Below are 18,193 nucleotides of genomic sequence, written 5' to 3' on the forward strand. Positions count from 1 at the left end.
TCCGACCCACCCACTTGTGGGGGGTCGAAAATATGTGCAAAAATGAGGAAAAAAAAGTTTCATACCAATTATCACATCATTCTATGAATATTTTACTTACATACATGTGATATCTTCAACATATCCTTTACAATTTTAAGGAGGCTCCTGAAAATGTTACAAATAAAAATTTTCTTTAAAAATGTATTTTATACAGTATATTATGCAAGCAGGCTTCACCTTCGTCATTCCTAAGCACTCGAAAAGTCTTTTGTAACTACTTATGATTACGGATGAGCACAAGTTTATGAGGGAAGTACTCTTATTAATTATCTGGTGTCCGTTTATTTGCAATGCGTGTTTCGTTTCCTTCCTCAAACCGTGCAGAAGTTAACATATAAGATTGATTTATAAATCAACGCAAAATGGCGTGAGTCACATAACTTTTACGCTGCGTCAGCGTGGCTAATAAAGCTGTCAAATTACTCTATGTCTTTGTCGTATACCCCCTATAAAATGATTAACAGCCGATAGAGTGATGCTGCGGATTAAAGCTTTTATCGCCGCATCCGGTATATTGATAACGTTTTCGATCTAAGATCAGTGAGGTGGGGTTCCTGTACATGACAGTGAGAAGGAACTGGATAGGCTGGGCGACGTAACATAAGTAAGATACAGAGATAAGAGTGTGTGATAAGTCGAGTCGCGCTCTGCAACCGCTCAGCGAACTGCTACAGAAGAAAGCGCTCTCGCCTGCCCTTGGAACTCCATCCGACGCGCGGCGCCCCTCCCTGTTGTTATTCGCCGGTCACAGCGACACTCAGAATCGCGAGACACCCGGCGACATGGCCGCAGCACAGGACCGGGTCTTGCGGGGACCAAAGTACGACCTGGACCTGCCCCAGGTCACTCTGGGCAAATACATTTTCTCTGGATTGCTGAAGCACGGCGACCACGTTGCACAGGTAAGTACCCGTGTGAATCTTCTAAATGAGTACAATCTTTGAAAGCAGACTACTAATACCTACAAATTATGTAGTTAGCTCACCGAACTCATCATGTAAGCGCCACGTTCCCGCGTTTAGCTGAAAGCTGTGACGGACGGAGTGCAGGAGCGTGATGGTTATTCACTGCTCGGTGCCTGTATGACACGGATGTGAGTGTTCATTTTCCAGACCTCTTGTAAGCTTCCATCCTGTTTAACTATGTTGCGATGGTTATTAACGGTCGCAAATTTCATTAAAAACAACCGGAAATTAGTTTGGGTGAGTAACCCACGTACAGGTAAACAAGAGAAGGTTAAGAACTACGGCCCGGTGCCTAGTACCAACCCCATTTCGATCATTTACTACATTTTGATGGATTGTTCATTTTAATAGATAATATGACGTGCCTGGTTTATATTCAGTGAGCACTTAGAATTGTAGTTTCTCTTTATTAGATCAGAGTTCGTTTTATTATTAGCTTCAGTCCAAACTCGTGACCTCCTCACAGCATTATTTTCACTCTATTTAGTGCCATTCTGAAATATCCCCCGTGGAAGTTGCAGAAGCTTGAATCAACATCGTATAATGCACGAAAAGTACACGGGTATACTACCTGTTCATAGTGTCCAACAGGTACTATGAACCGTCAGTATACCCGTGTACTCTTGGTTGGTTGTTTTGGGGGAAGAGACCAAACTGCGAGGTCATCGGTCTCATCGGTTTAGGGAAGGACAGGGAAGGAAGTCGGCCGTGTCCTCTCACAGGAACCATCCCGGCATTTGCCTGGAGCGGTTTAGGGAAATCACGAAAACCTAAATCAGGATGGCCGGACGCGGGATTGAACCGTCGTCCTCCCGCATGCGAGTCCAGTGTCGTGGACTCTTCGAGCAACAAATACGCCGGGAGAAACTGAAGAATCACATCATCGTATAATAGTTATTGATTCTTATTACACTCGCGCTAATTAAATTCGAACGAATTTTGCGTCATAACTTCTTATTCACATCTTTTCCTCTGAAATATCTGATTGATACAAGGGCTGTTCGGATAGTAAAGAACGATAGGTCGTGAAATGGAAACCACAAGACAAATCAAAACTGTTTTATTTGTAACGGTTAGCAACTTCTAGCTACTTCTATACACAGTCGCCACTCAGACTTAGACATCTGTCGTAGCGTCGTATCAACTTTTCAATTCTCTCGTTACAGACGACAGCCGCCAGTGCTTTTCGACAATTTTCTACTCTGGACTGCAGCTCGTTGTCTGTGTTAAAATATTGTCTTCATAGCCAGCGGTTCATCTGAGAAGAGAGATGAACCTTAAGGGTAGCCAATTACGGGCTGTATTGTGGGTAATCAAACAATTCCCATCGAAAACGCTACAGGAGCGTCTTCATTGCCCCTGCAGAGTTCGGTCGAGAATTGTCGTGTAGAATGAACCGCAAGACAGTTATGTTATGTGGATAGTATAGCTTCAGGTGAAATCTTTCGCCAGACCCTCATACTTGCTGGGTGACGCAAATTTCCATTTATAGCTTTGCGTTGGATAAAACTTTTGAAAGCTTTTACTAGATGCTCTAGGTACAGTATCACACTATCTAAAACCCGATCCTTTCGACAGACTTTGAAGCACTATGATTCCTTTGCTTCTTTTCTCTTTTGGGTACTTCTAATCTTGGGTCTTTGGCGGATTCTCGGTTTTCTCTTTGGATCCTAATATTTTTATGGGTTTTCTTTCTGCAAACAAAGGGTTTGAATTAATTTTTCCCATGGCATTTATAGCTTTGCGTTGGATAAAACTTTTGAAAGCTTTTACTGGATGCTCTAGGTACAGTGGATATTGCTCCGCCATTATTCTTTGGCGGTGTTTTTTGAATGTCACTGATGAAAGGATTCCATGACTTCGCGAGTAATGTCAAATTTGCATCAGAGCTGAAATTTGTTTCAATAAGACTCTCCGTTAAAACTGAAGGTACAACCGCAGATCCGGGAACTGCTTGAGGATTGAAAGAAAAAGTACTGTTCGTTTGAAACCAGCTGCCAGATTAGCTGGTATCATTCTTCTCCGTCAGACACTTCCGAACAGCTCACCGAACTTCACACGGGTTGCTGTGATTACTTCTGCAGTTGTGTAGTGGTTTAGGACAGCATCATCCTACAAATCTACAAATGATTTAAAAACACTCTTGTCAAATGATCGATGCTGATGTGTACAGTTGTTTGGCAAGTAGAAGAGGATTACACAGGGTGCTTCACAATTCCTATTACAGGGTTCTACACGTTTAGAGAGGACTTACTAGATAAAGTTTAGATAAAAAGCACATGCTTGGATATAAAACAAGTTTGAAGATCAGATCACTTTCGAACCTCCCGCTCCACGGTACGCGCACAGAGAAGGCAATGAGCTCTGACCTGCGTGCTCTACAGGAGTCCAATGGCGATGTTTGGAGCAGCAGTCGTCGTGGCCTCTTCTACGTGACGAGGGACGTGCTCTTCAGAGAGTGCGGCGCCTCCGTGGAGCACCTCAGTGAATTCTTCTAGGTACGGAAAGTTCCAGTTTCTCGCGGCTGTTGTTACAGTCGTACGAAAATGGCATGTAGCTTCATCACTACAACAGCGTCTGAAAGATGGCGCCTCTTCTCAGTTTGTGATGCTCTATGAAGCTGGAGATTTGACAGTGATCGCCTCTTCAGTTTTACTTTATGTTCAAACGACACATTGCCAGACATGCGTTCCTTATCATAACAAAATCGACGAAGTTCCCGCTACAAATCCTAGAAGCATGAATAATAGTTGTGAAACGTACTGTATAATTTTCTTCAGCATTATCAACAATATTAGCGTCCGGGTGCGATTTAACCATGTCAAAAATGAGGGGGCCTTTTCCAGGGCTCTTAAGTTTATAAAAATACTCAAAGTAATTTACAAGCATACGGCTGACATCGAGCTCTTCTCTGTCACCTTAGAACAGGCACTGGCATGTAAATTGTCATCCAGTTCATCCTTAAGTATCTCTCCTTTGAATAAAATATGGACGGAATACTTTAACATACAGCATTTTCACATCGAACTACTTTACCATTTTTAGTGTGTTCGGGAGAAATAATGTGAACCATTTTCCTCCCTTCTGGGCAAACACTCCATTTTGCCTGTGAAGAGGCAATCGGCAACCCTTCTAATCCACACTGTATAAATTTTGAGGTTTTCCTATAAAGTTATTACCTTTATAAACTATTCAGACTTACCTGAAACACTAATTTTGATTAATTTGGAAACTCTGCCTTAATACATTACTTGAGCACGCATTTTTACGTACAATAGGATGACGAGCTTGTTTTTATTATTGAAGGTTGTTTTAATATTATTCATTTCGCAAAAACTAAAGACTGTATTTATTCGTGGGGAAAGTCAGAAAGTCTAAATATTCTGCTACAAAGTTCCTTTTTTGTTCCGAAGTTAATTCAGTTGGTTTATCCATTTGCCGTTCAAGGCTGCCGCTTTGAATATGATTAGTTGAAGTTCGTCGTATTAAATTCCTTGCCAGAAGTTCTCACACTCATTCCATCTACAGTTGCATCCAACGCTCTCTTTGAAACTTCTTGCGATCACTGCCGCCATTGTCTTTGTTATTATCGCCCATAATTTTATCATGAAAGGAGAAACAAATATTCATTAATCATACAATGTAGGCTTTCACGGCCGGCGTCTTCTTCAGTTACAACTTCCGGCCTCAGAGGCCGTGATCGATCTATAAATATGCTTCCTAATGTTTCGTTTCCAACTGCGCGAGGCATCTCCCACAGTTGGAGATGAAACGTAAAGAAGCAGTTTTATACTTCGACCACGGCCTCTGAGACCGGAAGTTTTAACTGAAAAAAAATCATTAATGCAGGCTTGTTTATTTTACAACTATAACTTTAAAACATCAACTCTACCGTTCGTAATAATCAGAACAGTGATCACAGGTGCTACATTTCGGCAGGGGGTAGTATCACATGATTCTCAGTAAAGGAAACCAATCACTTTTTACTACAACAAATATGAATACTAGAACCACTCAGCCTTTATTAGAGACCTATTTTTCTTTATTCATTTCTTCACTACAACCATTCTACCAGTACTTTCGCAAATTTAATTACTCAGTTATAAAGAACAACAAGTGAGATTTCCAGTAATATATAGCAGACTGCTTACAAAGTACTCTAGATGTGTGAAAAAGAACTCAAAACTAGCAACACAAAATAGAGGAAAACGAATCACAGCTGAAACGCGTTACTGAATCCGTCATTAAGTGCAGCCGCCTTTTATGTCAAATATATACTTTCAGAATTGTCAGCAACAGACTTTATTTAAACCCTACCTTTATTTTTTATGTGCCTGCCTTATTTCAAATGATCTGGCTAGCATATGAAAACGCAATATCCTTTCTTTCAGGATTGCTGGTTCTGCAATGTTCGCAGAAGAGCTTCTGTAAAGTTTCGAAGGTAGGAGACGAGGTACTGTCAGAAGTAAAGCTGTGACTACCGGGCGTGAGTCGTGCTTCGGTAGCTCAGTTGGTAGAGCACTTGCCGGCGAAAGGCAAAGGTCCCGAGTTAGAGTCTCGGTCGGACACACAGTTTTAATCTGCCAGGAAGTTTCATATCTGCGCACACTCCGCCGCAGAGTGAAAATCTCATTCTGGAAACATCCCCCAGGCTGTGGCTAAGCCATGTCTCCGCAATATCCTTTCTTTCAGGAGTGCTAGTTCTGCAAGGTTCGCAGAAGAGCTTCTGTAAAGTTTGGAAGGTAGGAGACGAGGTCCTGGCACAAGTAAAGCTGTGAGTACTAGGCCTGAGTCGTGCTTCTGTAGCTCAGTTGGTAGAGTACTTCCCCGCGAAAGGCAAAGGTCCCGAGTTCGAGTCTCGGTCGGGCACACAGTTCTAATCTGCCAGGAAGTTTCATATGAAAACTTGTTTGAAGGGAAACACGTTACAGGAATTGTACGCAGTTCTCTAGGTCTACAGCTACATCTACATATGGACCCAGCAAGCCACTTTACGCTTTGTGGCAGAGGGTACTTGTGCACCAGTTTCACTTCCACCTTCTGTTGCGCATCTTTCGCCGCAAGAACGGCTGCTGGTAAGCCTCCGTGTCGGCTCGAATCTCTCTGTTTTTATCATCATCTTATCGCGACACAAACATAGGCGGAAGGAATATATTGGTTCACTCTTCCAAGATCGTAAGCTCTCGGAACTTTAACAGCAGACCATAACGTGATATAGAAGCATCTCACCGAGCGAGGCGACGCAGCGGTTGGCACACTGGACTCGCATTCGGGAGGACGACGGTTCAATTCCGCGTCCGGCCATCCTGATTTAGGTTTTCCATGATTTCCCTAAATCGCACCAGTCAAATGCCGGGATGGTTCCTTTGAAAGGGCGCGGGTGACTTCCTTCCAAACTCCGACGAGACCGATGACCTCCCTGTTTGGTGTCCTCCCACAAACAACCCAAAACGCTTCTCTTGTAGCCAGCCGCCAGGAGTGGCCGAGAGGTTCTAGGCACTTCAGTCTGGAACCACGCGACCGCTACGGTCGCAGGTTCGAATCCTGCCTCGGTCATGGATGTGTGTGATGTCGTTAGGTTAGTTAGGTTTAAGTAGTTTTAAGTTCTAGGGGACTGATAACCTCAGATTTTAAGTCCCATAGAGCTCAGAGCCATTTGATTTGAACCTCTCTTATAACGTCTGCCACTGGAGCTGGCCACTCATTTCCGTGACGCTTTCGCTCTTACTAAACGAACCAGTAACGAAACGTGCTGCTCTTATTGGGATCTTCTCTATTTCCTCTATCAGATATATCTACAATCCTGGAAATGGAAAAAAGAACACATTGACACCGGTGTGTCAGACCCACCATACTTGCTCTGGACACTGCGAGAGGGCTGTACAAGCAATGATCACACGCACGGCACAGCGGACACACCAGGAACCGCGGTGTTGGACGTCGAACGGCGCTAGCTGCGCAGCATCTGTGCACCGCCGCCGTCAGTGTCAGCCAGTTTGCCGTGGCATACGGAGCTCCATCGCAGTCTTTAACACTGGTAGCATGCCGCGACAGCGTGGACGTGAACCGTATGTGCAGTTGACGGACTTTGAGCGAGGGCGTATAGTGGGCATGCAGGAGGCCGGGTGGACGTACCGCCGAATTGCTCAACACGTGGGGCGTGAGGTCTCCAAAGTACATCGATGTTGTCACCAGTGGTCGGCGGAAGGTGCACGTGCCCGTCGACCTGGGACCGGACCGCAGCGACGCACGGATGCACGCCAAGATCGTAGGATCCTACGCAGTGCCGTAGGGGACCGCACCGCCACTTCCCAGCAAATTAGGGACACTGTTGCTCCTGGGGTATCGGCGAGGACCATTCGCAACCGTCTCCATGAAGCTGGGCTACGGTCCCGCACACCGTTAGGCCGTCTTCCGCTCACGCCCCAACATCGTGCAGCCCGCCTCCAGTGGTGTCGCGACAGGCGTGAATGGAGGGACAAATGGAGACGTGTCGTCTTCAGCGATGAGAGTCGCTTCTGCCTTGGTGACAATGATGGTCGTATGCGTGTTTGGCGCCGTGCAGGTGAGCGCCACAATCAGGACTGCATACGACCGAGGCACACAGGGCCAACACCTGGCATCATGGTGTGGGGAGCGATCTTCTACACTGGCCGTACACCTCTGGTGATCGTCGAGGGGAGACTGAATAGTGCACGGTACATCCAAACCGTCATCGAAGCCATCGTTCTACCATTCCTAGACCGGCAAGGGAACTTGCTGTTCCAACAGGACAATGCACGTCCGCATGTATCCCGTGCCACCCAACGTGCTCTAGAAGGTGTAAGTCAACTACCCTGGCCAGCAAGATCTCCGGATCTGTCCCCCATTGAGCATGTTTGGGACTGGATGAAGCGTCGTCTCACTCGGTCTGCACGTCAAGCACGAACGCTGGTCCAACTGAGGCGCCGGGTGGAAATGGCATGGCAAGCCGTTTCACAGGACTACATCCAGCATCTCTACGATCGTCTCCATGGGAGAATAGCAGCCTGCATTGCTGCGAAAGGTGGATATACATTGTACTAGTGCCGACATTGTGCATGCTCTGTTGCCTGTGTCTATGTGCCTGTGGTTCTGTCAGTGTGATCATGTGATGTATCTGACCCCAGGAATGTGTCAATAAAGTTTCCCCTTCCTGGGACGATGAATTCACGGTGTTCGTATTTCAATTTCCAGGAGTGTACTACGGATCCTACGTTGATGGGCGGCATTGAAGCATGGGTCGAACTAGTCTTTTGTTGTTGATGGACTACATTTCCTGAGAATTCTTCCAATGAATCTGTCTGGCATCTGCCTTACTTGCGATTAATTTTATTTGGTCGTTCCACTTAAAATCTCTCCATACACATACTCCTAGAATTTTGCATCCGAGTAAATGCGTTACTATTTCTAAAAATACACTTGAACAAGGACACAAGTACTGGTGAATTTATTCCAGTCCCATAACTACACAACTACTTCTACACACTACGCGCTACACATGTGTCCTATTACACATAGTTGCTTTATGACATACCAGTTCCTTGACAAATCATGCTACAGCATTTCTTCAAGACCTGTTGTCGATTACAAGGCGACCATTGCCCCATGATTTCGCTACTACTAGTAGCGGACTGCACCAAGGATTCATGGATGGTTCAAGGATTTCCCGTTCCAAGATTTTTCTTATCTCCCAAGCGAAGCCAGGCCTATTCGAACAAGTGATTGAATGGCTCAAATGGCTCTGAGCGCTATGGACTTAACATCTGAGGTCAACGTCTCCTAGAACTTAGAACTACTTAAACCTAACGAACCTAAGGACATCACACACTTCCATGCCTGAGGCAGGATTCGAACCTGCGACCGCAGCGGTCGCGTGGTTCCAGACTGAAGCGCCTAGAACCGGTCTTCCACAGCGGCCGGCAAGTGACAATTTGGCAGATTGAATCGTATGGTATGACATTTATGTGACGCTGCTAAGCTCGATTGATACCAGGTCTTTCCTTAAACCCATTAGCATATTTCAACAACATGCTTGTTAAAGCATTACATTGTTCACTGATCAAGTATATAGTATCTCTTACTTTACCGACTACGCGTTCCTCGATAATTGCAATATGAGTCGATCCGTTTTGCTGCCTACCTACATAGTTAATCTCTGAATTTTTAAACCTTGGCAATATTTATTATGATCTATGCTGCTTTCAGTAATTCTATCACTACCGTAACACCGCAAGCATCAAATTGCTAAATGAGCATCTCCCATCCGAAAGGTCAATAACTGAGTTTCCTTAACGCATAAACTCCATTCCTACAATTCAATCCACCACCAATAAATATATCTATAAGAATGTACATGATATTGCTACATTCCTTAGGTGAAGCGGTATGCGAATTTGCCGTTTGACGTTGCGAGACCTGGTGCCTGTCGCTCCCAATATCTAGTCAATTGCTAGCCGGAAAGGCACCAGCAGTTTCGTCTTTAATATGCAATAGCACATCTGACTGAGTGAGATATGGGATTATACCAATATCTTATCTTGTTAATGTACTTTTCCAAATACGAGTATTTACGTAAGATGCTGTACAGGCCTGGCATGGATCTGGATTGAACATTTCCTTAGGATGTGATTCTTGGACTTCAGCAGGCGAATACTTTGTCAGAAATGCTTTCTCAAATTCATCGTACGTTCTGCAATATTTATCAGCTTCAGTGGCCCACATCGTGCCATGTACCTGGATAAAATCAATGACAAAATCTATCTTTTGGCCATCCAAGTACTATTTCGACATTGCTCTACAAAATGTGTTAATGAATTCGATCGTTTGAACAAACTTCGTGTCTGGTATAAATATTTGAAATTACCAATGCCACATTAAAATCTCATCTAATAACACTGCGATGTGAAATGGTGCAGTCCCCACATTGCACTGAGTATTGTGCAACAGTGACGTCATTGACTAGGCTTGAGTTTGTTATCGCCTATTCAGTGTTGATTCAAAAATGAAATAATCTTCAGAACCGTGTGCTGCAGATTGACCATCTTGAACAGTAAGTTTTACTTCTGGTGATTCTTAACATTTTCTACCTATTACTTCTCAATATTTATTATTCATTTAGGAAATGAATTTCCTTTAAGAGTCCACAATCATTGTGAATAAAATCGACTAGATCGATTATTAAAATTTCTTTATTTACTATTACATTTAGGCTACTCCCATTAACAGATACAGATTACGCACAGTTTTTAAATACATAGACAGAATCTTTTTATAAATTCTAAACATTTGATATCTGATGATGGCAGTGGCCGAATCGTTAGAAAAATTAAGAAATTTTAATAAACAAACGAGGCAGTTTTAGTCACACAATATGGACAGTATTTTGCCACAATAAATCTTATTCTAATTTTTCGTTTGCATTAGGCAGCTCGCTTTCTGCTTGACTACCGTAACGGTTATGTTCCTCCCTCACTTCATTCGAGATGTTTCTAAGTACTGATTGTACCTTAGCGTCTAACAGCTCTACAATCCGGGTTTCCTTTTCGGCAACCTAAACCGTAAACGTCTGCGCAAATTGGTCACTCTGTGTCGCGAATCGTTCTCGCAAGGATTTTTCCTGCTCTGCAGCACTATTATCCACTCTTTGATAAGCTGTTGAACATTTTCAGGGAGTGCAGAATGTGTTTATTTTAAGTCTGTAACCCCGTGTGTTTATTTCTGCACAGCCGCCGGTATACAAGGATGTGTTCCTTACAACGCTGATATTTCAGCGGGTAATTCCTTCGATAAAGTATGATGTCTTTCCAGAATTTCGGATACAGGAGCATCTCCACGATTTATGAAATTCTCGAAATTTGGTAAACGTTCGAAGAATTCGTTCGCCGTTGAATTTTTTTTCTTGAATTTTTCGAGATTTTGGCGGACTATCAGCCTTATTAGCCTACTTTCTTGGAAATTCCTGTCACTGCCGAAAACATCTATTCGAGTTTATTCTTTCAAGAGGTCCACCAGTCGTACTTCCTGAGTAGCAGTTGTTTCAACGCCAGGATTCAACTAGACATCACTCTCCTGTCCAGGACCCACGCTCGTCTACTTGACGGTATTGACCATAAGTGGGTCTCACCACAAATTCGAAAAGAAAGCTTGATTTGATATTAGAATAATTAATATTATGAACCGTTACGAGATTCTCTGACTTGAAGAAAAGGTGGTCGTGTGCAATAAGTTTATATCAGAGCAGCAAGTTTAGTTAGAGGTTTATTTAGTAAGTTCAGTAAGTGCGAAAGCCTCATGGAGATGCTCAGCCAACTCCAGTGGCAACAGGGGCGTTCTGTATCACGTTATGGTCTACTGTTAGAGGCCCGGGAGCGTGCACTGCTGGAAGAGTGAATTGACGTATCGCTTCCTCCTACGTTTATCTCGTGAAAAGAACGATGACGATAAAATCAGAGAGATTCGAGCCCACACGGAGACTTACCAGCTTAATATTACCAGACTTAATATTATGAACCGTTACGAGATTCTCTGACTTGAAGAAAAGGTGGTCGTGTGCAATAAGTTTATATCAGAGCAGCAAGTTTAGTTACAGGTTTATTTAGTAAGTTCAGTAAGTGCGAAAGCCTCATGGAGATGCTCAGCCCACTCCAGTGGCAGAAGCTGCAACAGGGGCGTTCTGTATCACGTTATGGTCTACTGTTAAAGGCCCGGGAGCGTGCACTGCTGGAAGAGTGAATTGACGTATCGCTTCCTCCTACGTTTATCTCGTGAAAAGAACGATGACGATAAAATCAGAGAGATTCGAGCCCACACGGAGACTTACCAGCAACCGTTCTTCCGGCGAACGATACACAACAACGAAAGTGGGAAGTGTCACTGGTGCACAAGGTACCCTCTGCCACACACCGTAAAGTGGCTTGCGGAGTATAGCTGTAGAAGTAGAAAAATGCATACAATTCCTGTAATGTGTTTCCTTTCAAATCCATTTTGATATGCTTGTCAGAATGTTTGGAATAAGGCAGGTGTATGAAAAATAAAGCTTGGATTTAAATAAAGTCCACTGCTGGATAGTCAAAGTATAAATGAAACACAAAAGGCGGCAGCACTCACTGATGCCTCCAGTAGTGTGTTTCGGCTGTGATTCTTTCTAATATTCTGCTCATATATAGTGAAGGTGCGTGTAAGGGAACTTGGACTTCTGAAATTTCGCAATTAAATTTATTCAAAACAACATATGAACGTATGTCATTGACAGCATACTCATGAATGGATATCTCCTAACAAACAAACATTATATAGCGACTGCTAAATCTGATCAGAACATGAACCTATCAGGACTCTACGATTCACTCTCCAATCCAGTGTGATATGAACGCCAATAAAAATATGTAATGATTAAGAAAGTGCAAGTCACTGTCTGAGCCAGTTTGTGAGGTACGAATTACCATGCAATAGTCAAGTGTAGTGCATCAGTGTTACCGGTGACAAAACAATCTACGAAGGTTATAACTTAAGTATTGGCAACTGTTTATTCACAAACGATACGAATGAGTTACATATTTGCACCTGTAACTGTCCTTCAAAGTAATCACCAGCGTTGTGTAGAGCTCGTTGCTAGCGATGTGGAAGGCGTAATATATCGTTAGCAGAGCCTGTTCTGTTGATGGTATGAATGGAGCGGTCTAAAGCTATGGCGATTCTCGTGTACTACTGTGATGGTGATATCCTAACGCATTACGTTCCTCCACGGCAGACCGTCAATGCTCAGTATTACTGCTCGTTTTTGGAGCATCACCTGCGACCAGCTTTGGCGGAAGAAGCGGCGACTTTTTCTGCGTAACCCACACATCATTTTGCACGACAATGCGCGGGCGCATACAGCGCAAGCTGTGGCTGCTCTGTTCGGTCGATCGGACTGGGAAGTACTGTGCCATTCACCATTCTCCCAGGGCTTAAGTCCTCGTGACTTTGATTTGATTCCGAAGGTGAAGGAACCACTTCGTGACATTCGCTTCAGAACTATTCCAGAAATTCGACAGGCAGCAGATCACTCCATTCGCACCATCAACAGAACAGGCTCTGCTAACGGTATACTACGCCTTCCACATCGCTGGTAACGGGTTCTACACAACGCTGGTGACTACTTTGTAGGACAGTAACAGGTACGAACTTGTAACTCTTTGGTATCGGTTGTAAATAAATAGTTGCCACTATATAAGTCCCAATCCTCGTATCAATCTCCTAACTGCTGGAGCTGCGCAGATTAATGAACGGTGTCGTCGTACACGGAACCGTCGTCTGCGCAGTGTAGCCGCAGATGATGCAGATGAGATGACTCTGGGAAAAGTTGATATGCCGATCTTCACCGCGATGTCGGCACGGGAAGCGCTTTCACGGAAACTCTGAGAACTCACAACGTTGGGAGAAAATGGCTATGAGCACTATGCGACGTAACTTCTGAGGTCATCAGTCGCCTAGAACTTAGAACTAATTAAACCTAACTAACCTAAGGACATCACACACATCAATACCCGAGGCAGGATTCGAACCTGCGATTGTAGCGGTCGCTCAGTTCCAGACTGTAGCGCCTAGAACCGCACGGCCACTCAGACCGGCGAACGTCGGGAGAATGCGGATAAAAGATTAATGAACTTGCCGTCGGTCTGGCAGTCCGTATTCACCAGGAAAAGCACGCCCCGTTAAGTCTGCCAAAAGCTAATACTTACCAATAGCGGCTATCTGGCAAACTCTGCGCCAGTTGCATTTCTGACACTCGCGCACTGTTCTCCCACCAGGAGCATCGTTTAGCACCTGTAGCCAATGAATTTCTTTCGCACCAAAAAACGGCTCTCGTGTGCGGTCTGACGTCACGACGAGATCAGCCAATCACCGCTCTTGCTAATTACAACTGTGGGGAGCACTTTGTGTTGGATCAAGCCAACAAAACATGTACAGGTCTTTGGGGGAAGTTCGCGAACGAAAGCCTGCCAGCTATGTGATTGGAATGCTCCGCCATGACGGAAACAAACTGTCCGGTCGTCAGCGCTTTGCCCCCACAAGTACGCACGGCACCAGTGTAAAATATCCAAAAACACCTTAGTGGAGTCGGCATACAATGCCAGGCTCGGTAGAATTCGGCGGCAGCTAATAGCCCCTCGGTCAGTGACCACGCCCACCTCCTTCATGCGACTACATCGTCGCTATGCTGTGTACAAGGTACCTCCTACGAACTGAGCCGTCGGACACGTCGTCCCTGTTGACATCCAGCTGCAACATGGCTTGGCTGTCCCCTACGGCCGTGAAGTGAAAGAGAATAGACAGAGCGTGGGGAAGAAATTTCCTGCACCCCAACTAATTATAATCTTAGAGCACGCAAGTATGATGAGCACAAACACAGTGTGTGTATTTCCAGTCATCCCACATACCATAGTCAAATTTGATGTTGATAAAACGAGAGGTGCAGGATCCTGGAGGGAATTCTACCTGGGAGATGGATGGACCGAAAGAATCTGCCGTATCTCATTACTGCCCACTCACACTAGATTTTCGCACTGTGAATGACTCACTTGGAATTAAGGAGGTGTGTCATATAATAAGTGAAAATCTGAGAAAGACTATGTTGTCACCTTCTCAGCCTCTCTTACATTTCATGTAACACAGATCCATATGCAGGGGCATCGAAATTGCCAACGCAGTCATTCACTCATTCAAATAGTGCTGTGTATGTGCCAAATAGCCATGCCGGATGTTGCTGTGAAGTGGCATTGGATTACATAGATCTGCCAATCACCAGTCTTAAGTAAATAACCTTGAAATTATTTGTGCCCAGTGCAAACGCATTCTTCCAAGCACAAGAAAGAAGATTCTTCATAAAAATTTCTGAGAAGCAGGAATGACGTCATTGATTACTACTCTGAGCAAAATTCCAAAAAAATTTACATATGACTTACGGCCCAATCATGCACCGCTCACCCTTAAAAACATGGAGACGGCAACATGCATTCCACTCACATACGCATTGAGAGCAAAAATTGTGTTTTTGGCCATTTCATACTGTGTAACGATTCGTACATCGTAATAGAGTTTACGAACATTAGATAATCAAACAAGAACATACAAAATATCAGCAATGGTTTGACACTGATGAACACTGATGAACGAACAGACGTTCAATAGCAATGATCACAAACGTGTATCTTTTATGGTCATGAATACCTCACAAATTAACAAAGAAGAGAACATTAAACAGCGTCAGACACTGTCTATATCATGGATTAAGTACACCAAAGAATCAGACATACATAATGGGCAACATGATGAACCATGATATAAACACTTAAATTAGTAGTATCAAGCAAAAAGTGTAACATGAAAATGATACAAATGTACAGCCAGAAAACTAAAAGTACAAGATATCACATGTTGCATATGGGATAATTTAATCTAATTGTAATGTGCTAAAATTGTTGTTGTTGAGGAGAGGCTAAATGTGTGTAAGCAAAGAGATGTGTTTGTCAGGTTACAATGACAACGTACAAACGCAAGTTAAACATAACAATTCATTAGTGAATCAAGAAAACTAGAATGTTGTGAGGAATAACATACACTCCTGGAAATGGAAAAAAGAACACATGGACACCCGTGTGTCAGACCCACCATACTTGCTCCGGACACTGCGAGAGGGTTGTACAAGCAATGATCACACGCACGGCACAGCGGACACACCAGGAACCGCGGTGTTGGCCGTCGTATGGCGCTAGCTGCGCAGCATTTGTGCACCGCCGCCGTCAGCGTCAGCCAGTTTGCCGTGGCATACGGAGCTCCATCGCAGTCTTTAACACTGGTAGCATGCCGCGACAGCATGGACGTGAACCGTATGTGCAGTTGACGGACTTTGAGCGAGGGCGTATAGTGGGCGTGCGGGAGGCCGGGTGGACGTACCGCCGAATTGCTCAACACGTGGGGCGTGAGGTCTCCACAGTACATCGATGTTGTCGCCAGTGGTCGGCGGATGCACGCCAAGACCGTAGGTTCCTACGCAGTGCCGTAGGGGACCGCACCGCCACTTCCCAGCAAATTAGGGACACTGTTGCTCCTGGGGTATCGGCGAGGACCATTCGCAACCGTCTCCATGAAGCTGGGCTACGGTCCCGCACACCGTTAGGCCGTCTTCCGCTCACGCCCCAACATCGTGCAGCCAGCCTCCAGTGGTGTCGCGACAGGCGTGAATGGAGGGACAAATGGAGACGTGTCGTCTTCAGCGATGAGAGTCGCTTCTGCCTTGGTACCAATGATGGTCGTATGCGTGTTTGGCGCCGTGCAGGTGAGCGCCACAATCAGGACTGCATACGACCGAGGTACACAGGGCTAACACCCGGCATCATGGTGTGGGGAGCCATCTCCTACACTGGCCGTACACCTCTGGCGATCGTCGAGGGGACACTGAATAGTGCACGGTACATCCAAACCGTCATTGAAGCCATCGTTCTACCATTCCTAGACCGGCAAGGGAACTTGCTGTTCCAACAGGACAATGCACGTCCGCATGTATCCCGTGCCACCCAACGTGCTCTAGAAGGTGTAAGTCAACTACCCTGGCCAGCAAGATCTCCGGATCTGTCCCCCATTGAGCATGTTTGGGACTGGATGAAGCGTCGTCTCACGCGGTCTGCACCTCAGGCACGAACGCTGGTCCAACTGAGGCGCCAGGTGGAAATGGCATGGCAAGCCGTTCCACAGGACTACATCCAGCATCTCTACGATCGTCTCCACGGGAGAATAGCAGCCTGCATTGCTGCGAAAGGTGGATATACACTGTACTAGTGCCGACATTGTGCATGCTCTGTTGCCTGTGTCTATGTGCCTGTGGTTCTGTCAGTGTGATCATGTGATGTATCTGACCCCAGGAATGTGTCAATAAAGTTTCCCCTTCCTGGGACAATGAATTCACGGTGTTCTTATTTCAATTTTCAGGAGTGTATAACAAATAGTGGTTGCAAAAAAATTCAAATGGCTCCAAGCACTATGGGAGTTAACATCTGAGGTCATCAGTCCCCTACACTTAGAACTGCTTAAACCTAACAACTTAAGGACATCACACACAGCCATGCCCGAGGCAGGATTCGAACCTGCAACCGTAGCAGCAGTGCGGTTCCGGACTGAAGCGCCTAGAACCACTCTGTCACAGCGGTCGGCAAATAGTGGTTGCATGTAAGGTGTGAACTATACTATGAACTAACTTGGAAATATGACTACAAAATGGAGAAAATTAGTTGTGCAACTGTGACAGTGTTCACGGCGTAGCGTTCAAATGTTTGTTTGAAACCACTGAGGAATGGTTCGATGCAAGGCTATACAGGCAAACGCTAAGCAGTGCACAGGGACTTTACACACGCTATGACTCCTCCAGTGCCTACATTTCAAGGGGGCAGGTGAAAGTCAGTGTGAGTGACTGTGTGGTGGAGTGTTTGGGCAGTGCTGTGGACCATGCCCACTTGTGCACAACAGGGTATGACACAGTGGTAGGCAGCAGAGAGCTTCACCAGACCACCTCCTGTCAGGCAGATGTGCCCATGGTTATGGCCAATGGCTTGTCTCGGTGGTTAGCCACCAGTTGGCAGCGACTGATGTCGTGCTCTGCAGTAAGCCAAAGAGGAGAATTTTTTATAGTGTGTCACGACTGATGTCTTATTGCCATCTATCGGTTATAGAAACTGATCACCAGGTAAGATTCATTTTGACGGCTGATTGTTATTGGAATGCTGACTGCTATTGGCTGTTTCCCTAGGAGAAAGGTCAAGCAAAGAACTGTGTTTTGTGTGCAGACTGGCTTAAGGGGTTGAGTACCATTACTTGATGAAGTTAGTTAGCAGGGTATGTCTACTCATTGGAAAATACAGAGTGTTACCATAGCACAATCATAGCCAGTGACCAAGACCAGGAGATGACCCATAGATTCCTCTTACGCATCTGCCGCATCCTTCAGTACCAGCATGTGGTGGACGCCATGCGGCTTGCTGGGCCTGTGTTTGCAGACAAGCCACCAGCTGTTGTAAGGTGGTCCCGCCCACTTATTGGACCCATCAATTTGTAGCTATAGTGTGTTAAGAGATGGTTAGCTGCAGCCTTCAGGGGATCCCTGGGACCTCGCCATGTGCTGCTAAGCTCTG

The 18,193-nt window shown here is 45.1% G+C and overlaps 1 protein-coding gene across 2 annotated transcripts in view; it reads left to right on the top strand.

Moving 5' to 3' along the window:
• Nucleotides 1–613: 613 nt before the first annotated feature.
• Nucleotides 614–18,193, top strand: part of LOC126326983 (luciferin 4-monooxygenase-like) — a 250,106-nt gene continuing 232,526 nt past the window's right edge. Inside the window, exon 1 of one of the 2 annotated variants that reach the window (XM_049995817.1) lies at nucleotides 614–944. In XM_049995817.1, the coding sequence (XP_049851774.1) occupies nucleotides 825–944 (120 nt within the window). In that variant the 5' untranslated portion in view covers nucleotides 614–824. The remainder of the gene's footprint in view (nucleotides 945–18,193) is intronic. The other variant, XM_049995816.1, reaches the window with a different exon arrangement.

This window comes from Schistocerca gregaria, chromosome 2 (genome assembly GCF_023897955.1).
Source record: "Schistocerca gregaria isolate iqSchGreg1 chromosome 2, iqSchGreg1.2, whole genome shotgun sequence".
Classification (NCBI taxonomy): Eukaryota; Metazoa; Arthropoda; class Insecta; order Orthoptera; family Acrididae; genus Schistocerca; species Schistocerca gregaria.